Below are 23,949 nucleotides of genomic sequence, written 5' to 3'. Positions count from 1 at the left end.
TCCCACTTCTTATGTTTTTAAATTATGCTACTCATTTACTTATTGTTGAATTTTAAGAGTTCTTTATATATTCTGGATATAAATCTTTCACTACAAATATGATTTCAATATATTTTCTCCCATCTGTGCCTTGTGCTTCTCTTATCAGTATCTTTCACAGAGCAAAGGTTATTAAATGTTATTAATTACACCTCATTCATTCCCCCCTCCCAGTAACCATTTTTATGAGATATTAATAATTTATTAACAACCTAAAGGTCAATGTTTTGTCTATGATTCTCCTACATGTAAGTCTCAAACAGTTTTTATTTTTGGATTTGGCTGCTTTGTCTTTTTGGACTATTTACTCTATTTCCCAATTGTCTGAGAAAGCACCAGATTAATTTCCAAAGTGGTTGTACAAGTTTACATTTCCACCAGCAATGGAGGAGGGTTCCCCTTTCTCCACATCCTCTCCAGCATGTGTTGTCACTTAAGTTTTTGATCCTAGTCATTCTGATGGGTGTAAGGTGAAATCTCAGGGTGTTTTTGATTTGCATTTCCCTGACGACTCAAGGTGTTGAGCATTTCTCTGCCATTCGATATTCCTCTATTAAGAATTCTCTGTCTAGCTCTGTACCCCATTTTTTAATTGGATTACTTGAGTTGTTGTTTTTTAACTTCTTGAGCTCTTTATACATTTTAGATATTAGCCCTCTGTTAGGTATAGGGTTGGTGAAGATCTTTTCCCAGTCTGTAGACTGTCATTTTGTTCTGATGACAGTGTCCTTTGCTTTACAGAAGCTTTTCAGTTTCATGAGGTTCCATTTATTGATTGTTGATTTTAGAGCCTGTGCTGTTGGTGTTCTGTTCAGGAAGTCATCTCCTGTGCCAATAAGTTCAAGGCTCTTCCTCACCTTTTCTTCTAACAGATTTAATGTGTCTGGTTTTATATTGAGGTCTTTGATCCACTTGGACTTTAGTTTTGTGCAGGATGAGAAGTATGGATCTATTTGCATTCTTCTACATGAAGACATCCAGTTAGACCAGCACTTGTTGAAGATGCTGTCTTTTTTCCATTGTATGGTTTTGGCTTCTTTGTCAAAAATCAAGTATCTGTAGGTGTGTGGGTTTATTTCTGGATCTTCTATCCGATTCCACTGACCCATCATTTTGTTTCTACGCTAGCACCATGTAGTACCATGCATTACTATTGCTCTGTAGTACCACCTGTTTGTCATCCGTGAAAAAACATGTAACAAATATGCCAAAAGACAGTTAACTAGAATGTAGACGAATGGCATTTGGAGAACATGTTACCAAGCCAGGAAACATTTCATTCTCAAAAACAAAAACAAACAAACAAAAAATGTTCCTTTTCTCTTCTTCCTGTTAATGGTAGTTCTGGACATTAATTTTTTTTCCCCACAGCATCAAAAATCACCTGACTCAGATTGTAAGTGGAAAAACAGGATTTAAGTAGGGGTAGGTTTTTTTTAGTTCCATTTATATGTGAATCGTTCATATAAACCCAGGGATGTAAAACACTAATATAAGAATGTTTCAGGGATTCAACTTTATAACAATTATAAATACATGTGAAAATAGTCTGGACAATGCTAATTTTTTTTTTTTTTAACTTTTCTAGTTTTGGGGAGTTGAGGTGGGTAGAACAGCCTTGGGAATTTGGCTTAAATTGACTGTGGCAGGCTTACTGATCTGCTAATTGCCAATTCTCCCTTTTGCAGCTTGAGATACCATCTCATAGAATTCTAACAGTCTGTTCTCCTTTATTTTTCCTGCCTACTTTAGAGTGGCATCCTTTCTGGGAACCACATCTCTATTTTTGGCTTCTGTTACAAAAGCCGATCAAATCCATGGCTAGTCTTTTTGGGTCTAGTCATACCACTGGTGTTCTCTCCAAAGTATGTTTGCTTTCTCCCTCTTCCTCTTTGTTCTGCTGTACCTCCCCTCTGACTGGCAGGGCTGGAGACATGAATCAGTGGTTAAGAACAAGTTTGGTTCTCAGGACCACAGAATGGTTCACAACCATCTCCATTTCCAGTTCTAGGGAATCCAATGCCCATTTCAGGCCTCTGCCAGCACCAAGCACACATGTGGTACACAGACATACATGCAGGTGAAATACTCATACACAAATTTTTAAAACTAAATAAAATAGAAACTGACTGAGAATTTTCTAAACCTTCAAGGTTTGGTTCCTTTGCTCTTAATAATTCCTTCAAGTTACTGTAAGCAGTAAAGAAAAACAACACTTTGGCAAAAAAAACCTCTGAAGTTATATGTGCAAGTAAGCCCTTTGCTTTTAACTACAACTTATTTGCTCTTTTATTCCAAGGATATCTACCTATTCCTCCAGTTTTACATATGTGAACAAGGAAAGTTACCTTTCTCATCAGGAAGAGACGGAATACTATCACTTCGTAAAGAATCATCTGCAGCCGTCTGAAGTTGTTCACCAATTGAACTCTCCATCTTTTCACCATGAAATTTCTTCTCATTTTCCTTACAAGATGGAACTGAAGGGCTTTCTTGACGACTGCTACCACTACTACTTCTGTTTATATCGATATTATGGAAACATACAAAAAAGAAATGAAGGATCTTAACTTCAAAGTAAACTTATTGGACCAAAAGATAGTGTTTGAATATGGAAAGATCAAGAGAGTATGTTTTACTTGGAAATATAACAGACTCACTCTACTATTTCATTTCACAGTCAAATTTCTGAGTTAAAGGAAGGCTTTTGCTTACTACTTCCATATTCTTTCCTTACACTGTGATTTATTACTAATTGTTTTACTGGAACTGTTCTCTATAAGAACTAAACTTATAATTTAAATTCATAAATTATTTTTTTTTCTCTGTAAAAACACCAGGGAGTACTGGTTTTGTTGTTGTTGTTGTTGCTTTGTTTTATTTTGCTTTGTTTTAAACACAAGGTCTTGTGTAGCCCATGCTGGCCTTAAACTTGGTTTATAACTAAGGGTAACCTTGAATTCCTGGTCCTCCTGACTACACCCCTATAAGCATGAGCCTCCATGGTTGGTTTTTTGTGGTGCTAAGGATTGAGCCCTTGTGCATATTAGGCAAATCCTACCAGTTTGATACAGCCCCTGTATCTTCTTTAAAAGCTCTACTTGCTTTAAGTAAACTAAAACAAATAAGTAAGGCAACAAAATATCAACATTTGGGGACTCTGAATAAAAGATTGTTAAGGGCTTGGTATTATTCCTTTTACTTTTCTGAAAGCCTAAAATTATGTCAAAATTAAATATCAAAAAGCTCTCTCCTTATATTCCATTATTATATTCTTAATTACTTTTCTTTCTACCTTCAGAGCTAAGTTTTCTATATTTATTTCACTTGCTCTTAATTTTTGTCTTTCCTTAAAATCCTGCCATTATCTATGGTGAATTTGGGAAATACAACGTACATATGACTCCCACCTGAAGAACTACAATCTAAAGAGAGTAACTAGTGTTCAAAAGGATGTGAGAAAGTTTTACATTCCTGGTGGTAAAGTACTTAGGCTTTGGAAGATCTTGGCAATTCTTAAAAAAATTTCAGTCTTTCAAAAACAAAACAAAATCAAACAAAATCATTTATCACATGATCCAGTAATTCCTAAATATATACTCATAAAATATGACAAAACATACATCCACACAAAAAACTTGAACATTAATGTTCACAGCAAAATTATTCATGTTATCCCCCAAAGCAGAAACCACCTAAATGGCTATAAGCTGACAGATATATGCATGTACTAGAATGTGATTAGACAGTATAAATATAGTAATATTCTCTCTCTCTCTCTCTCTCTCTCTCTCTCTCTCTCTATATATATATATATATATATATATATATATATATATATATAAAACAGAGATGAGCCCTGAAAACATGTGACATAAAATAGTCACAAGAAACCTAAATGGCCTTGAAAAACATTCAAAGATGTGGATAGCTGAATTGGGTGCAAACTTTAGAAAAATCACCCTGGTTATAACATGACTGAAAAAGAATCCTACTAACAATCTACTGTAGTAACCCAACAGCCTAAATGAAGTATCAAGTGATTGTAGCACTCAGTTAAGGTTAAAAAGAAGACACAGTTTCAGACATAATAAGTAATCAATACCTTTTGTGCTTATCACACATTACTTTTCAAGTTCTTAGTTTTTTTTTTAATTGAGGCTTTACTATACTTGATAATGTGGTTATTCTTCCACTAGAAATGCTAGAAAGAAGTCTATAAAATCTACTCACAGGATTGAATCATAACTGAGAAATACAGACATTAATATTGTACCCTAGTGAGACCAAACTCTCAAAGGAGAAGGAAAAAGAAGAGAAGGGTAAAGAAAGAGAGACAAAGATGAGAAAGAGAAAAAATGGGAGGTAAGGGGTAGAAGATGAAAAAAAAAAAGATGTCAGTATGGAAATATGCAATAAACCCAAGCTTTAGAACCAAATAAATCAAATCAGGGCTTAAATCCTTAATGTGTCACTACCTATGTGTGTGTACAAGCATGTATCTAAGTGTACGTACAAGTGTTTTGTAAGTGTGTAGACATGCAGGCAAGGAGAACACAGAATGTGATGTGGGTGCTGGGATCAAAACTCCAGTCATCAAGACTGCGTAGCAAGTACTCTTAGCCACTAAGCCATCTCTCTAGACCCTTAGTTGAACTCTTAATGTCTCCAGGTCTCTCAGTTCTGTCTCTAACTTAATCATTTATCTCACTTGAAAGATTGCTCTGAATGTTACATGTAGCAGGAACAACCTATACAATGTTTAGATTACTACACTCTCAAGAAATAGTAGCTGCATTGTTACATAAACAAATATTTTGTACATTAGCTAATTAAAAGGGAAGGTTGGCACTTTGAAGGCCAGACATCACTCAATTTAGAGAAACAAAATTAAGGAAAAAAAAGTAATATTTAAAGCATTTATCAGAGTTCACCAAATTGTACTGATGAAAACTTCCTTCACCTTCGATCATGATTCTTATATCTTGACAACTCAGAATAACTATCATATGAAGGGGAATACTTTGGACGCTTTGAGTCCACAGTGCCTTCTTTACTCTGGGAGAGTGAAACAGACTGACTTATCCTAAAAACAAAACAAAACAAAACAAAACATGATTAACAGTTGTCTCCAGTAGGATAAAGACTTTAAATACTGTTTAACATAAATGGGACATAAAATCTAGAATGCATAAAAATTACAAGTATTAGAAAGTATTTTACAATTCAAATACAGAAAAGGACATATAGCATAAAGAACACCTTCTCTATTTACTCCTAGTGTCAATAAATTAAAAAAAAAATCATACAGACAGTTAAAACGTGATTTAAGGAAAAAAAAAAAAAACATAAAGCAAGCTGGGTGGTGGTAGCACACACCGTTAATCCCAAAACTCACTTGGCAGAGGCAGGGGGATCTCTGAGTTCAAGGCCTGATCTACAAAGTGAGTTCCCTAGTTTTTTGTTTTGTTTTTGTTGTTGTTGTTGTTTTCTAAAGAAGCCAAAACAGCTACAAAAAACTCAACAATCCACAAAGTTGGGAGTAAGGGCTCCTGCTTAAAATCTCAGCACAAAATGGTTGTATATATAGATGTTTTCATTCTTTTTTTTTTTTTCTTCGTCTCAGGTGTGGGATGTGGGACTGATTCAGACGGTCCACAGAAGGTCCATATTTGCCTTATTCGGGCTCTGAGAGGAGCTCTTTGCCAGATGCAGAGAGTTTAAATCTGAGGACTCTGGAGAGAGAATAAATGCCAGAACCCAGAGTGTGAAAGGTCCAAGAGAGAACAAGGTTGGCTGGTCCTGCTTCCCCCTTGCTGCTCCTGGTTGCTGTTATGAGACAGAAGATGGAGATCTCCCAAACTAAGGATTAGACTGGGTCCAAGGAACCTGATGACCCTAACCATCGGGAATCAGCTGAGAACTGCGGCCCCTCTCCTATTAACTCTTTCTCTCTTCTACCTGGTACTGGGATGTTGGAAGGGACTGGGGTGGAATACGGAGAAAGATATAGAAATATAAATTTAAAAGTTTTAAAAAAGTATGCCAACACAAAACCAAAAGGACTGCCACAAGTTCAAGGCAGCATGGTGCACTGCACAGAAAATTCCAGGCCAGACTTACTTCCAGTGTGAGACTCTGAAAACAAAAACAAACACAAAAAAACACACAACTCCCCCCAAGAAAAACCACACACACACACAATGACTGAGCATGGTGACAGACACGGTATTTAATCCCAGCACTTGGGAGGAAGGGCATGCAGGTCTCTGAGTCTGAGGCCAGCCCACTCTAGAGAATGAGCTCCAGGGCACAAAGCAAGACCCTCTCTTAAAAACTTTCTAAATGACTTTATTGTTTCTAGAGAACATTCCAAAATTCTAACATCTGTGAGGTGCTACCCTGATCATCCCACACCATCTTCCTCTTTGCTCTCCTCTTCCAGTCACAGTGGCCTTTTCTGTTTTGATCTCCCCTTAAATATGCTGTGCCCCTTTTTCCTTCATGCTTTTAATTTGCCTGCCAGATCCTTTATATCACTTATTCCTCATCTACTATATCCCGTTACAAGCCTTTAACATCTTCTCTGACCTTCTGGCCTCCCTATTTAAATTCCAGTATTACATACCTCTGAAACACATTTCTTTTATAACACTTAAGTGTATAAAGTATTCATTCACTTGACTGAATAATTGACAAATGTTTCTCTTCCCACTGGATTGTATGCCCATAATTTTATTCTCTATACTCTAAATGGAGTATGGAGTACTTAGAGTATTCTCTATACTCTAATATTTAGTGTATTCTCTATACTACAAATAGGATATAAAAGATGCCTCATTTTATATTTTTTGAATGGTCGAATGCTTACCTGTCTGTTTCAGCTTTGGTCCTTAGTTGCTTCATAAAGTCTGGAAGCTGCTGCCGCTGGTGGTCATACAGTGTGGCTAAGGGAACTCCAGAAGCATTGATGGCATCTGAGATGTGTGTTCGAGTTAGTTCTGCCATCTAAATGTGAATACACAAAACAGCAAAAGTAGACTTTAAAATGTAGTATCACAGGAGACCTGAAAAGGAGCACAAGGCCCTGGAAAGATCACTGATTGGGGCCAGTAAAATAGCTCCTCAGCCAAAGGCTGTAAAGCTTTAAGGACCCTGAAGTGCATCTCCAGAACCCTCATGGTGGCAGGAAAAGCACCCCCTTCAAATTGTCCCATGACCTTGACACTCAAACTCAAATACGCACACAAACAAACAAATGAGACAATTTTAATGGGGTCTTTACTGAAAGTCACTGTCAAAGTATATGTCTTTTAAATGTTAGAGACCCATTACTGGCCAGATCTAAGATATCCAGAATGACTGAGAAGAAAAAGCAAAGGGTTCCAGTGGCTCTCACCTCACAGATCTGCCGCGCTGCATCTGTGGTGAGACGCGCAGTCTCTGTTTGCTGAGCTGCTATTTTACAAGTTGCTTCCTGGAGGACCTCAGTCACTTCTTTTTGTGATTTAACCACGTGCTGTAATGATTCTGCATGGACCTATAAATAAAATGGGTGAAATGCTTAGGGGTTTCTATAGGTCTTACTTCTATGTAACTTAGTTTTAACTTATAAAGTTGTTTCATGGACCAAATACCTGATGAAAAAATACACTCACTCGACTATAACCTGGGTTTCACAGCTGATGGGACTGTGGATGATTAACTACTATGCACCTTGGTTACCACTTCTCTAAACTGAGAGTGAGTCTTGACTAGTTCAAAGGGTTGTACGTAACTCAAATATCAGAAAATTATCATATATAAAGTTCTAGACGTTATTTACAACCTTTCTCTTTTATTCTTATATGCTTAAGGGGTTCTACAGTGAAATTTCTAAATATAAAGTTTCAGATTTAAAGAACCAATATCTGCCACAAAATATATTACCTGAGCTGTTTTGTTCCGGGTTTCTTCTAACTGTCTCTGGCACTCCAGAGCCTCTTGTTCAGCTTTTAGCTTCAACAAGGCCAAATCTCTTTCATGACGTTGCTGTTGTGCCTTTAGATTAAAGTGATCAAATATTAATTCTTCAGCATTAAACTATTTTGATAGAGTGCCTACAGTAAACACCTTCCTTTGCTCCCTACCTTCCCTCCTTTTTTTTTTCTTTCTTCAAAGAGGTCCTTTATGGACCAAGCTGGCTTTGAACTAACATGCAACCTGCCTCAGTTTCCAGTATAGCCAGGATTGCAAAAGTGAGCCATGACACTAGACTCATGTTGTTTCTAATGTAAATGATTTATAACAAACAATTAGAGTCTAAAGGAAAAGTGGTAAACTAAAGTCATCAGACACGTTACCATTTATAAGCCAGATTTAGTGGCCACCTTACCACATATCACTATAGAAATACAAAATTTTTCCAAGACATGTAAGATTAAAGCTGCCTAGAAAGCAAAAAAAAAAAAAAAAAAAAAACTAGGGCATCTAGCTCTTTGAAAGAATTTTTTTAAGTTATATTTGTAGAAATAAAGAAAATGTCTCATTTCTCATCATTTTGACTTTGCCTCTGAAAGAACAATTTCATCAAAAATGTTGCCTCCCTAAAGGCCTAAAGGTCTCCTTTTTACCAGGATCCTTTCTGACCTTATCACTCTATGCAATGTTAGCTCCACGTGTGTATATATATATTCATTCTATCTATTCTGAAGCAATACCAAAAAGTATGGCTCTCTATAGGTGATTAGCCTGTACATGAAGCTATATCATGCCATGAACAGTTTTGGGATTTCCAAAATTATAATGTAGCCTGAAAATAGTACAGAAAAAAATCTGTGACTATGTGGGCATGCACATGTGTGTACAGAACTGTTCATACTGTAGAAGTAGTCAAGATTCCTGTCCACCTTGACGGAGTTGCAATAGTGTTATCCAGTCACTGTGACAGTACAAAGTCCCTAGCTTTTTTCAAATATGAAGCATAAAAAGGGACTCATGTCTACTTTGTTAAAGAATGCCTGATTCAATGGTTATTCCAAATCCAAGGTCAATGTGGTCTTTCTACTGCAATGAGGCCAGTTATTCAATGTTAAACAATCTTAGAAAACAGTATGAGAGTTGTTCACAAAGTTTCAGGTGTTTGTACTTGAGCCAAGCAACAATCTTGGGTATTTATGCAACAAAATTGAACATGTTGTGTGTGTATCAACAGGGAAATTGATGAGCAGTTAGGATGTACCTACTGATCACCGGTTTATTATGAGGCAAAAATACAATGTCATAGAAAAATCTTGGATTTATGTTGACTAAAATAAATTAAATAGAATAGTTAGAAATGAACTAGAATATATATTATGTTCTGGAAGAGACAAAAATAAACTATAGCATAAAAAAACAGAATGATTACTGCCTTGAGGAATTAGCTGAAAATGGGAATGGGTCAGCTTTCTGGGATGATGGAAGTTTTCTATTGATTAGATGGTTGTTATGGATGAATATACATTGATCAAAACTACATACCTAAAATCTGCATTTTTTAATTGAATGTAATACCTAAATAAAATACAATAAAAACGATGCCCTAGAGCTTCCACAAAGGAAAACACTGGTTAACCTCTGGACCTTACTTGCTGAGTTACAGTCCACATAATATCTGGATTTCAGAAATGTTTTGTTTGCTTGCTGGTTCAAATAAAGCATCAAAAATCAAACAAAGCGGGGGCGGTAATATACAACAGGTAAAGGAGCTTGCTGCCCAGCCGAACAACCTGCAGTCTCCCCAAGACCAACACTCTAGAAATGATTTCCCAAAGTTGTCTTCTGATCTCAGACTATACACATGCAATAAATAAATGAATTTAAAGTTAATAATAATAATAAAACAAAAGAACAACAGCAACAAAACCCACCACCACTATCACCAACAATAAAACAAACAAAACAAGCAAAAAACAGACAAACCTAGTCAATTCCATCAGGAAATAAAAACAGATGGCTGTCATCAATTTTCATTAATTCAATCATTAATTTTCAGCCATCAAAATAGAGTATAAAACATGAAAAATGAAGTATGGAAAAAAGAATAACTGTGCTAATGTTCTGCTGCCAAATATCCTATTTTTAATTTTCTTGGTGGGGCTAATTTTTTTTGGTTTTCCATTTTGGTCTTTGAGGAAGAGTCTGGTTAGAGCCCAGTTGATCTTACCCTCTGGACCATCCTGACTCAGCTTGACAAATGCTGATTGCAGGCATCACTATCAAACCAGGCTTCAGGGTTCTTTTTAATCTGTGTGATAACTTTTCTTCTTCTGTTATTTATAGATACTATATTTATAAATATAGATCTATTTATAGATTTATAGACTATTTTTTATTCTACTTGGAAGTTTTGTTTTGTTTTGAGACAGGGTCTCTCTTTATGTAGTCTTAGCTGTCCTGGAAGTTACTATATGGACCAGGCTGGCCTTTAACTCACAGAGATAGATACTCTTGCCTTTGCCTCCTGAGTCCTGGGATTAAAAGAGGTGCACTGAAGTGCCTGGCTTGAAAGTTTATTTTCTTAAAACCAGCAAACAAACAAAACTCATTTTGAGTACTTCTAAACACAAACAAAAGGAGAAAGCCACAGTGGAAAAAATCAAGAAAATTCAAATAATACCTTTATGATCTGAGCCAGAGATACGCTCTCCTGCTGAGCAAGTGAAATGCCCCTAACTCTTTCCACATCTGACAGCTGACGCACTGACTCCTCAATGGCACTCAGGTAACTGAGTTCTGCAGCCATGCGATGCTGAAGGCCAGCAGGAGAAAAACGCTTAGAACCTGGGGGATAGAAGCATTGTTAAACAGTCTCATAAAAGACCCCTGTGCCCAGATATTTGGTCCTTGTGAAGCGCCTGTCCTCTACAGGTCATACTAACTCCTCCTTTCATATGATTCCCTGCACTCTACTGAAGGGTTGGTTATGAGTCTCAGCATCTGCTTTGATACACTGCTAGGTAGAGTCTTTCAGAGGCCCTCTGTGTTAGGCTCCTGTCTTGTTACTTGTTTCCTCCTCCTTTCAATGTCCATCCCATTTGTCTTTCTAAGTGAGGATTGATTATTTTACCCCAGGTCCTCTTTCTTGATTATATTCTTCAGGTGTACAGATTTTAGATGTTTATCCTATCTATGGATATAACCTAGAACCCCTGTCAGATGTAGCCCATGGTAGCTCAGTATCCAAGTGGGTTTCCTAGTAAGGGGAAGAGGCACTATTTCTGACATGAACTCAATGGCTGGCTGTTTGACCTTCCCTCCCCACCCCACCGAGGGAGGAGCAGCCCTGCTAGGCCACAGAGGAGGACATTGCAGCCAGTCCTGAAGATACCTGATAAGCTAGGGTCAGATGGAAGGGGAGGAGGACCTCCCTTATCAGTGGACTTGGAAAGGGGCAGGGAGGAGATGAGGGAGGGAGGGTGGGATTAGAAGGGAATGAGGGAGAGGGCTATGGCTGGGATACAAATTAAATAACCTATGATTAATATAAAAAAAATAAAAATTATTTTAAAAAAATCAAAAAAATTTATGCTTATTAAAAAAAAAAGAAGCATTGTTAAATCAAAAGGTTCCCATAAAATGACAGTGCCAGTTCTTCATTATGAGCATGTATAAAATCTACCTTTCCTGTGTACTAAAGACAGTAACTTAATATATTTATGGGCATCTATGCATGCAAACATACATATTACATGCCTACGAGCAGATGGACTATATTACTGGGATGAGTTTTGATTAATGCTGGCAACAGGGAAAAAAATGAATACTGTTCAATTTCTTATGCTTTTCAATATTTAATTTTCTATACAGTTTTTGTTTAATACTTCAAAGAGTAATCCCATAAGCTTGAACATTTCCCTGTTGCTTAGTTGGAAAAAAGGCATTTTCAGGGGAAAAAAGTAAATAGTATCTTAATTTTTTTAATTTGCTGTTGTTCCTGGTACTGTCTTCCCTTCTGAAGTATGCTTTCATGTAACCCAGGATGACCTAACTCATTAGGGGGCCTAGGATGACTTGAACTTCTGCTTCTGAACAGAGGTGTGCACGCCCACATCTCATTTCCATGGTGTCAGGTAAACCAAGAGCGTAATGCAGGTTAGGCCAGCATCCACCAGACAAGCTGCACCCCAACCCTTTACTTTTAAACTTTTACCTTCATGAATCTACTTACCTAGTGCTGAAGCCATTTCTGTTTTATTCACATCAGGGAAAGCTGCAGTGGGCTTCAGTCCACTTGCAGTTGAAGGTACTATGGCTGAGGACTTAGAAATGTCTAAAGAAGTCCCAGGAAGGTCAAACTGTAACAACTTCTGTGAACTTGGAGATAAGGGAGAAGTTGGAGTCTTCTGAGATCTTCCCTTGTCTGATGAGCCACTAGAAATTGTTTGCATAAAGACATTAGAGACACTATTCGAAGAAGCAGCCCAACAGTAAGAATAACAAACATTTTTCTTTACCAATATGAATTAGCTTTACCAATACTAGTAGTCATTCATTCACCCAGTGTAGTTACTGCTCTGAATGGAAGCCTATGAACAGGTCTCTAGTTGCTAGATACAGTGTTGAACAAGCTGCATAAAACCCCACCCTAAATGGTAAAGTAGGTTATTGATTAAATTAGCACTGAACATGTCGTGTATGAAGCAAGATCTAAGATAGCCATTATATACCAATGAAAATATAACTGGTTAGTAAGACCTGGAGAGTACAGGAGCACCACAAGGACCAAATATATCAGGGCACAGGGGCCTTTCATGAGACTGTTTCTCCAATCAAGGACCATGTACGGATATAACCTAGAACCCCTGCTCGGATATAGCCCATGGTAGCTCAGTGTCTAAATGGGTTCTCTAATAAGGGGAACAGGGACTATTTCTGACATGAATGTAATGGCAATGTCTTCAACCCTCACCACCTCCGCCCAGGGAGGAGCAGCCTTGCTAGGCTACAGAAGAGGACAATGTAGCCAGTCCTGAAGATAACTGATAAGCTAGGGTCAGATGGAAGGGGAGGAGGACCTCCACTATCAGTGGACTTGGAGAGGGGCAAGGAAGCGATGAGAGAGGGAGGGTGGAATTGGGAGGAAATGAGGGAGGGGGCTATGGCTAGGATACCAAGTAAATAACCTGTGATTAATATAAAAAATAAATTAAAAAAAGAAAATATAACTATGTAAAAACATTAAAACATGTCTCAAATGAACTATCATTTTGTGTTTAAAGTTTTTTTTTTAAATGCCATGATTCTTTCATCATTTCCTCTCTTAACCCAAAGGCTACAGCAAAGTTAACTTCATATTATCACTCCAAATACTTTATATAGTTTACTTCTACATACCTATTTTTTCATTATTTTTTAATTTATTACAATTTATTCACTTTGTATCCCAGCTGTAGCCCCCTCCCTCATCCCCTCCCAATCCTGCCCTTCCTCCCTCTCCTCCCATGCCCTTCCCCAAGTCCACTGATAGGGGAGGTCCTCCTCCCCTTCCATCTGACCCTAGCCTATCAGGTCTTACCAGGACTGTCTACACTGTCTTCCTCTGTGGCCTGGTAAGGCTGCACCACCCGGGGGTGGGGGGGGAAACAATCAAAGAACCAGCCACTGAGTTCATGTCAGAGACAGCTCCTGCTCCCCCTACTAGGAAACCCACTTGGAGACTGAGCTGCAATGGGCTACATCTGAGCAGGGGTTCTAGATTATATCCATGAATGGTCCTGGGTTGGACTGTCAGTCTCAGAAAAGACTCCTGTGCCCAGATTTTTTGGTTCTGTTGCTCTCCTTGTGGAGCTCCAGTCCCCTCCAGGTCTTTCTATCTCCCCCTTCTTTCATAAGATGCCTTGCACTCTGCCCAAAGTTTTGGCTATGAGTCTCAGCATCTGATTTAATAACCCTGCTGGGTAGAGTCTTTCAGAGGCTCTCTGTGATCGGCTTCTGTCTTGTTCCTTGTTTTCATCCTCTTCCGGTGTTTATTCCATTTGCCTTTCTGAATGAGGTTTGATTATTTTATCCAGGGTCCTCCTTCTTGGTTAGCTTCTATAGGTGTACAGATTTTAGTACATACCTAATTTTTTATATTTATAACATTGAGCTTTTTCTAACATCACATAACTGACTGTAACAACTCTTAAAGCATTTAATTCAATACAAAACACATGTCATTCATGTTTCCTTGCATTGAATATTTGTTTGTTGAATAAATTAATAGACACTCTATAAAAGTATTACCATAATTAATACTTGGGGAGGGAGGGCAGAGCCCTAACTGTCCTGAAACTTGTTTTATAAGCCAGGCTGGCCTCAAACTCAGAGATCCACCTGCCTCTGTCTCAGAATGCTGGGATCAAAGGCATGCATTACCATGCCTGGCCCAATTAATATATTTTTTACATACTAAAATAAGTTTGCTTTTAGTTTCTGAAAAACTGATGGTTCAAAGGCAAAAATTATACCTGGCTTGAATATTTGAATAAAAGTACTTTTGGGAAAGCATTTACCAGCTTACCAAGTCTTTAACTGAGGACTTAAGAGAGTTTAACAGTAGTTTGCCTCCATACATGGGGGGAGGATACATGTTCCAATACCTCCAACATATACCTGAAACTTTATACAGCACCAAAACCTGATACAAACAGTTCACACACATGTTTAATGCCTTTCCTGTATATTAAAAAATATTTATCTTATGTGTATGTGTGTGTACCTGAATGTATGTTTCTGCATGACCTGTACAGGAGCCTGAGGAGACAAGAGGAGGACACTGGAGGTACAGGTGGTTGGCAGCCACAATGTGGTGGCTAAGAACCAAACCTGGGCCTTTTGGAAGAGGCATCTCTCCAGCCTTACTCTTCCATCTTAACTTGGCGCTTGTCAGACACTGTGGTTACAAACTTCATAGTCTGAGGTGTTGCAGTAAGACTACTGTGACTTTCTTTTACCATCCTCACAGTTTGAGAAAATAAAGACTCCTCACTGCTTATCTATATGTAACAGAAAATCAAAAGTTTCTTTTAAAAAATAAGATCAGTTTGTATCTTCAGAGCCATAATCTTTTATTTTTATTTTACTTTGTCATGTTCATGTGCATGCACACGTATATGCGTGCACATGCACACACTCGTGTGTGTGTGTGTGTGTGTGTGTGTGTGTGTGTGTGTGTGTGCGCGTGTGCCTGCATGCACATGCTCACACATTTCTGTATAGGTCAAAGCACAACTTGTGAGAGTCAGTTCTCCCCTTCTACCCATGAAGGCCCTGAGGACTGAACTCAGATCCTTAGGCGTGGCAGCAAGGTCTTTTACCTGCTGACCCAACTCACAGGCCCTAGACTTGATCTTTAAAATGACCAAAACAATGCAGAACCGTCATGTGGACAGATGAGCAGTAACTGCACAGAAAGCAATTGACTAGAGCTTATTTGTAAGCAGCAGGTTAGTGCATCTGACCAAAAAAAAAAAAAAAAAAAAAAAAAAAAAAAAAAACTTATTAAAAAAAAAAAGGTAAAAAAAACTAAAAAAAAAAAAAAAAAAAAAAAAAATAGTATGAGTACCATTATGACAGCAAAATAGGTAAAAATTACTTTCCACACAAGTCCAATATCCTAATTCAATCTCATGGCCCACATCTTTACAAAACAAAAAAAGCTGGATGCAGAAGCATACCATTCCTGCAGTGAGATGAGAGGCAGAAACTGGAGACTCAAAGGCCAGCCAGCTTGAAGTTCAAAGTTATAGCAGAATCAGCAGGCAGAAAGAGCAAGGAGACTGCCCCAACTGAGAGGAAGGAAAGAGCTGACTCCTCCTGAAATTGTCTTCTCTCTTCCACTGAGCCAAAGTAAACCACAAAAGTCCACACTCACACAACACGTCACGCACACACATACACACCAGAAACTTTTTTAAAAAATGAAAATACAGTTATAAAAAGTCCATAATCATGTAAGAGTGACACTTCAGAGCATGTTTGAGTGTTCTTAACTGAAAGGGAGAAAGACACCTAAAGGAAAAAATATTCTCAACAAGATCAAAAGGATACTAAGTAGTCGTGTTCAGAGCGGAAGAACACAGCTGAGAACACAGTTTGTAGAAATGAGACACACCGTGGTGACGATAGAAACACTCCCGTAGGACTAGATTCTTAAGCATTTCTTTGTGGGGTAGCTAACTTTATGCACCTCAAGAAAGGCAAATGCTTAGACAAAAGACTGGGCCAAGAACAATATGACAATGACTTCCGGACAGAAAAAGGAATTGTGCTTGTGGCAAACAATTACTGGAGATGATTTATTAATTGTAATGAGAAATGACCAGATGCTAAAACAAAGTCTACAGCTAGGAACAAGGTTACAATGTCCCTCAGAAAGTAAACAACCAGCTTAAGCAGGCACAGTGCACTGCCAGGCTGAAACTTAACAAATTTGCTCAAATGATATTGTTACCTTAATTATATATAACTGACAACATAAAGAATATGCTGCCTTACCTCACAGAATGCCCAGAAAGTTCTTCCAGAGTGTTTTCAGTGTCCAGAGTCTGTTCATAGTCTCTAATGGCAAGTTTGCTGCCAGTTCCAAGTTTCTTTTCTTGATGAGAACCACGTTCTGAGTCAGACTGAACTTTTCCCTCATCACTAAGTGAGTTCTGAGCATTTCCAGTAAGTGAATCCAACCCTAGAAATTAAGTTTTTATAGGCAAATTTTCAACATTAGACTTACTGAGATAGCTGATAAAATTTTATCAGTAAAACAAAAGTACAGATCAGAATATTAAAAATTAATATTTATTTAAAACTTATTTTTCATGTCTAAAACGATTCATTCTTTAAACAGAATAGAACTACAGATATTGGCTGGTATCTCAGTTACTCAAAAAGACTTACTGAATGCCAACAGGGGCAACCACTGTGCATTATTATTACACATTATTTCCAATACTTTCTCATGCTCTTTAAAATCACCACATGAATTCCAGTCTTCTTGACAGATAAGGAAATTTGAAGACTATGTTTGATGATGCTTAGAAATGTACATGATATACTGTTTTTCCTTTAAAGCAGTTGTAAAACAATATTATTTGTATTTCTTTTAAAAATAAAAGTGTGGGGGCTGGAGAGATGGCTCAGAGGTTAAGAACACTCGCTGTTCTTCCAAAGGTCCTGAGTTCAATTCCCAGCAACCACATGATGGCTCACAACCATCTATAGTGAGAGCTAGTGTACAGGCAGAATGTTGTATAAATGTATATAAAAAAAAAGTATGCATGGCTTCATGTATACATTGGAAAAGGTCATCAAAATCTGTAATAGTAATTGCCTCTGAACAGAAGAATTAAGGATGCTTTGTATTTCTTTTTAACAATTTTATTTTATTTGCTACTGTATGTGAGAGAGGACTGCACACATACAAGAGTGCCACAGCTCATACACAGAGGTCAGAGGGCAGCTTGTGTCCCTTCCAGTTACTTCTATATGGGTTCCAGCGATCTTATTCACCTAACCAAGATCGTGCAGTGAATGCTTTTACCCAGTAAGCTATCTCCATAGTTTGCTGGCCCTCCCTGATTTATATTTCTTGAATGAGTATCTGTAATTCTTAATCTTTTAATTACATAGTCATTTGTATTGAAAGATTTATATTAAAAAGTTTGATATTATATAGCAAAAGATACTTCACAAATATGAAAGTTGATTACATGATAAATAAAGTCATCTATTAATTAAATATAAAATCAAACCACAACTTCAGGTCACTACCACAAAACCATTGAGGAGAAGGTCATCAGCAGAATTCTACTTACATTCCTTCTTTTCCTTTTTTCCTTTATTTCCTTTAGAAGCAGATGAACGAGATGATAGAGCAGATTGAGCTCCTGATGAATGCTGAGAGGTAGCATCCACAGAGGAAAGATCATAGGCAGACTTTCTGGTAGAATGGTCTTCCTGAATGCCTAAGCTGCTACCACCAATTCTGTCAAGAAGAAAGTATTAGAGGTTAAAGAAAAATAAATTAAAAACCTGAGACCACAAATTCTATTTCGAAGGAGCTCTGAGTACCTAGATCAGATACCAAAGCAAAACTTACTCTTATGGTGAAAAAACAAAACAAAACAAAAACACTTGTAACAAAAGGTACTCAAATGAAATAGCAGCAGATAGTGTGAATATCTGATGCCCATCAGAGAGTGTAAATAACTAATCCTTTTATCAGTTTTAAAAGATTCTCTATGGCTCAGCTTACTAATCAGAAGAATCTCAGATGAGTTGTTTACTGACGTGAAACCAAATAAAATATTTCAGGCTTGGAGATGTAGCTGAGTTTGCAGTATCTGCCTAGCATGCATGAAGCCCCAGGTTTTGGTCTGCAGAATACCCATAAACTGGAGAGGTGAAAAATAGGAGGATCATAAGTTCAAGGCCAAACTAAATTACATAATCCCTATATCTAAAAAAAAAAAAAAAAAAAGAAAAAGAAAGAAAGAAAATGTTTCAGGCATGTATAAGAAAATATGAAACATTTGTATGTGTTGACTATAGGAAAGTATGGCCTCAATTACTACTGAAAATATACTTTTATACAGCATAATTATTTTTCCTCTGATAATCTTATAGAGAAGAATAATTTAATATAGCCCACTTTCACCTAGTAGTAAGATGATTAATGACGCTAATCTCACCATGATTAAAACCTTAAAAATCTAACCTTTTTTTGTTTTGTTTTTCAAGAAAGGGTTTCTCTGTGTAGCCTTAGCTGTCCTGGACTTGCTTTGTAGACCAGGCTGGCCTCAAACTCACAGCCATCTACTGCCTCCCTGGGATCTGCCTCCCTGAGTGCTGGGATTAAAGGAGTATATAACCACGTCTAACTAATCTTTTCTTTGGGCTCAAAACTTAAACTACAATTTTTCTATTCTACTTTTATGAATATTCATTTCTACTATTCCAGCTAGTGGAAAATTAGCTGGTCCTATAAGATTATCTAATGATTTTATGGGGGCTATACTCTATGATACATAAGAAGATACTAAATATGGAGAACTGTAAGTTTATGTGATAATAAAATTTAAGGAAGAAACTCTGGAAAAGTCAACTGTGTTTTGTAACTTTGTACAATTTAACCTCTGTCTTCTGTTTCCTCTCTAAAAAAGGGTATTCTAAGAGTAATACTTCCAAATCAGGCTAGCTCATAAAATGAGTGCTATTGGCAAAGTCCCTCATCCTTTCACTGTCTTGCACATTGAGGGCCCAATAATTACCAGTTGTTATAATCAATCTTTTCAAAGCTTAGATGTTAAGTGTATATCAAAATTTTATATTTTTCGAGTTAAATAAATATTACTTAGTATCACAAAGTTAAATGTCTACCCCTGATTTTCCTCATTCTACCATAGAAAATAGTATTTTATACTTCTTATATTACTATGTTGAAGCCCATTTCCCAAGCTATCATCCTCTGATGGGGACTCACAGATTGGTTTATAATCTGTATTCTCTTTCTTGTTACCAGGTCCTGTTTTAAGTTGATATTCCACTCCTCAGGTGTGGTGCCACTAGCAGGTGATCCTCACACACTTGAGAATTGGAGGCAAGAGGATCAAGAGTTTAAGGTTATCCTTCATGAGACCCCATCTCAATAACGAAAAAAAAAAAAAAAAATATATATATATATATATATATATATTTCACTGCACATTTGTAACAACTTTATTTTCACCATTATGCACAAATACAAATAAGCACTACTCTACAAAGCCAAGTGTCAACTCAAATAGTCTGGATCCAGAGTCCATGATATTCCTGTTACACAGCCTTTGTACATATCAATCAATAAGCAAGATGCAACTTATATTCTGACCAGAGCTCTCATTTGTACATTTTTTTCTAGTTGAAACTTCAGTACATATTTGCTATCAAATTCTTACTGAGATTCAAGAGCTGATTTTTTTTCTGTCAATGTCCCACTTCCCGGAGAGGAGACAAAATCATCTTCATAGGAAACACTGCTGAGTGGGGTTGTGGTGACATTCAAAGGCCGTGATGCCAATGTTCCCCTGTCTTCAAACCCTATCAAAAAGAATAATTGAGGCATAGTTAAAAAACAAAATTTAAAATTATAAGCAAAGCATTCTACAGAATCATGATATAATAACATAAGCTTAGAATTTCTAGGCTATAGATTTTCACTCTATAAATGGAGCAAATCATTTGACAAATGAGTTGGTTTCATCTGTTCTTATGCTCAACTGGGTATTACACTGAGTTTTCCTAAATCTCAAATTTAGGCACTTAAAGAGCTTATGATAACTTTATATGCCATTGTTCTCTTCTGTTTAGCTACTTTATTTGGTGATTGTCCTAGTTAGTTTTTGTTGTCACCTAGAGTCACCTGGGAAGAGGGCACCTCTTTTAAAGATCTGCATAGATCAGCCTGGCCTGTGGGCATGTCTGTGGAGCACTGTCTTGTTTTTACTGGTTAAGGTAAAAAGGCTACCATCCCTATGTGGGTGGGCCTAGGCTGTATCAAAAAAACAAAAACCAGCTGAACTTGAGCCTGTGACCAAAGAGCAAGCCAGTGAGAGGTTTCCCTCTGAGGCTCTTGCCCCTGCTCTGGCTGAGTTCCTCCGATTCCCTCAGCTATGGATTGTGACCTGAGGTATAAGTTCAGATAAGCCTGTCTCTCTCCATGCTGGTTTGACCACAGTGGTTATCACAGCAACAGAAAGCAGACAAAGACAGATGTTGTTTTAAATTTCTTTTGATTTTAGAGTGCTTTCAATTTCTTTTGTTGAAAGCCAAGTACTTAAATCAATATTTTTGTTTTTAATATTATTATAGTGTATGTGTGGTTTGTCTGCATGTTTGTCTTGTGAGTGACTGGTGCTCGTGAAGGCCAGAAGAAAGTGCTGAATCCTCTGGGATGGTAGTTACTGATGACTGTGAGCTGCCCTGTGAGTGCAGGGAATGGAGCCCAGGTCCTCTGGAAAAGTACCACTGTTCTTAACTGCTGGGACACCACTCTATCTTGACGTTCATATTTTTTAATGAGAAAATTGGTTTCATTCTTAAATTCTGGTATTAGATCTTCATTAAAATTTTATAGCTATATTTGGAGATGAAATATGTATTAGGATTTATTTGCTTAAAAAATCCTGTAGGGTCATAACAGAAGACTTGGAATAGGCTGTCTAATTAAAACTGCTTGCTTTTGTATTAGTTGTTGTTGAAGCTAGTAATGGATGCATTAGTTTCAGTATGCTTATTTCGTTTCAAAATTTTTCTAAAAAAGAAGTGAAGACAGGCATAGTGGTGCATGCCTTTAATCCCAGTACTCAGGATGCAGAGGCATTCAGATCTGAGTCCAAGACCAGCCTGGTCTACAAAGTGAGTTCCAGGACAGCCAAGGTTGTTATACAGAGAAACCCTGTCTCAAAAAAATAAAAATAAAAATAAAATAAAAGAAAAAAAAAGCAACACTCTCTTCTGGCCTTCACTAGCACCAGGCACGCACAAGACAAACATACAGGCAAACTATTCATACACATATAATAATATCTAAAGAACAAAAATATTGATTTAAATACTTGGCTTTCAACAAACTATATGGCTAGATAAGAAAGCATGCTAAAAAATGAACTATAAAAGCAAATGAAAGTATTCCTTGCTCATGCTAATAAGCCTCAATCAGTAAAACAAGATAGTGCTCTACAGACATGCCCACAGGCCAACCTGATGGAGGTAATTCCTTAAGAGAAGCGCCCTCTTCCCAGCTGACTCTAGTTTATGTCAAGTTGACAACAAAAACTAGCCAGGGCAACCAACCATCAACATAAATAAAGTAGCTAAACAGAAGAAAGCAATGACAAAGGTATCACAAGATCTATAAATACCTAAATGTAAATTTTAGGAAAACACAGTTTAATACTCAGTTAAGCATAAGAACAGATAAAACCAACTCATTTGTCAAATGATTTGCTCCATTTATAGAGTGACAATCTATATATATAGCCTAGGAATTCTAAGGTTATGCTTTTATACACTGGGTGGAATTCACCTATAATAAATAGAAACTAGAAAGGGACATAACTGAGAAAATTAACTTTATCACATTACAAGAAAAGCTATGTTATAAGATCTCAATATTATGAGAGACCCTGGATTTTAAAAAAGAAAAAAAAAACAACAAAAAAGAAAATTATGAAATAACTTTCTAGTATAGGTCTTTATTTTTCTCACCTTTTCCATATAACTGATATGACTTGGTAAAAATATTAATGACACTGTGTGGACTTCCCTTTGCCAGCTCTTCCCATGGTCCTTTGCTTTGTGTATTACCTATGTGCCCCAAAAGTGGCATGAATTTCTCAGCTTCTTTCTGAAACTCTTTGATGGGTTCATAAGAACTTCTCTCTCCAGCACAAAATTCTTTTTCCTTTAAAGTTTCTGCTACCTTCATCAGGGGTCGTGCATGCAGGCCTCCTTCTTCCTCAGAAAGACTTCCTTCACTAAGAAGAGGCCCTTCACTGACTGAGTCTATGCTGGAACAGAGAGACCTTTTGGCTCTTTCTTGAGAACAGCCTTGTACATCAGAGCTAGAAGAATCACTCTGCCTCTTACACAACTGTGCCAGCAGCCCTCCTGGCTTAGGACCAGGGGATTTCATTCTAAAATTTGATATGGCACTCTGGGGTCTGATCATCTCAGGAAGTTTTTTATATTCACTAAGGCTGCCTACACCAGGAAGATCATCATCAAAAGTTGCATGAGACACACAGGTTCCCAGCATCTTCTGAATCCGAGCAGAGAAAACATCTTCAATGTCCTCTTTCACAGGTGGACTGATAGCTTTAGTCCAAGGTCCATTCTCTTGAGGCGTTTGCTTCACATCGTACTCAGAGTTCCACACTGACCCATAGTTAATGCTGGCCCCAGCTAATTTCTTAGCTTCACTTTCAATCCTGCTGGATAGAGAAGCAGCTGTTGCTTTCAAGGCTTCAATACGATCCAGTTTACTCTTGTATTGGCTGGCACTAGGTTTTAACAAGGCATCTGGATGAGGAGCTTGTGAGGTCACATATGGTTGAGGTGTGAAAGTTAACGGTCCTGCAGCCTTATTATGACTCTTTTTCGCTGGTAAAACGGAGTCATAGTCCTTGTGCAAAATTCCTACATGCTCAAGTTGTAAGAGATGGGAGAGCAAATTTTCAGCTGTTCCAACAAGGGGCTGTGCTTGAGAACTGTGAACTCGTGGGCTCAACCTGTCTGGTTGCATCCATGCAGGTTCCATCAAGTCTCGTCTGCTAACAGAAATCACAATGTTAGTGGTGCTAGGAATTGATTCCAGAGCCTCACTCAGGCCAGGCAAGTGTTCTGTCAAGGACCTATATCCCTATTCCAAAAGAAGGAGAAAAGGGAACTGGGAGCCATGGTGCACACCTATAATTCCAGCACCAAAATGTGCAGTTTTTAACTTAAAAAATAATCTAAAGTTGTAAAAGGGAAGAAGGAAGAAAAGAAGTGGAAGAACTGATGCAAAGTAATAACAATGTTTGCTTTCATAACATTGTTTAGAATCAGAAAGAAACTTAGGGAAAGGGAAAGGCAAAAACATTTCACCTGCACAGTAGGTCTAAAATGATGACCCGGATAGTACTATTTAAATAAAGTATTCATAATAAAAAATGAGAATAATAGAAAATTTACAACTTACATTTAAACTACCTTTAGAATATTAAACAAATCATGCATGTCTCTTACTAGCAGTAAGCCCACAAGCTGATTAGAAGTACTAGCTTTTAAAGTCAGATTGCCCATGTTCAAACCCATTTCCTATGTTTGGACTTTGAGAAAGTTTAATTATTAAAGTCTAGACTTCATTCCTGGTAGAGCGCAAGCCTGAAA

At 37.4% G+C, this 23,949-nt stretch overlaps 1 protein-coding gene across 2 annotated transcripts in view; it reads right to left on the bottom strand.

Moving 5' to 3' along the window:
* The window catches only part of Cep350 (centrosomal protein 350), a 140,043-nt gene that overhangs the window by 64,671 nt on the left and 51,423 nt on the right, over positions 1–23,949 (bottom strand). For both annotated transcript variants that reach the window (XM_055624428.1, XM_055624429.1), the window contains exons 12-22: positions 22,285–23,345; positions 19,974–20,115; positions 17,853–18,022; positions 16,540–16,726; positions 12,230–12,432; positions 10,679–10,842; positions 7,969–8,079; positions 7,439–7,579; positions 6,911–7,047; positions 5,003–5,125; positions 2,388–2,557 (exon numbers count right to left, since the gene is read on the bottom strand). In XM_055624428.1, the coding sequence (XP_055480403.1) occupies positions 2,388–2,557; positions 5,003–5,125; positions 6,911–7,047; positions 7,439–7,579; positions 7,969–8,079; positions 10,679–10,842; positions 12,230–12,432; positions 16,540–16,726; positions 17,853–18,022; positions 19,974–20,115; positions 22,285–23,345 (2,609 nt within the window). The remainder of the gene's footprint in view (positions 1–2,387; positions 2,558–5,002; positions 5,126–6,910; positions 7,048–7,438; positions 7,580–7,968; positions 8,080–10,678; positions 10,843–12,229; positions 12,433–16,539; positions 16,727–17,852; positions 18,023–19,973; positions 20,116–22,284; positions 23,346–23,949) is intronic.

This window comes from Psammomys obesus, unplaced genomic scaffold (assembly GCF_907164565.1).
Source record: "Psammomys obesus unplaced genomic scaffold, mPsaObe1.curated_primary_1811, whole genome shotgun sequence".
In the NCBI taxonomy this organism is placed as follows: Eukaryota; Metazoa; Chordata; class Mammalia; order Rodentia; family Muridae; genus Psammomys; species Psammomys obesus.
The sequence above is the reverse complement of the archived record's forward strand: the minus strand, read 5'-3'. Positions and strand labels throughout refer to the sequence as shown.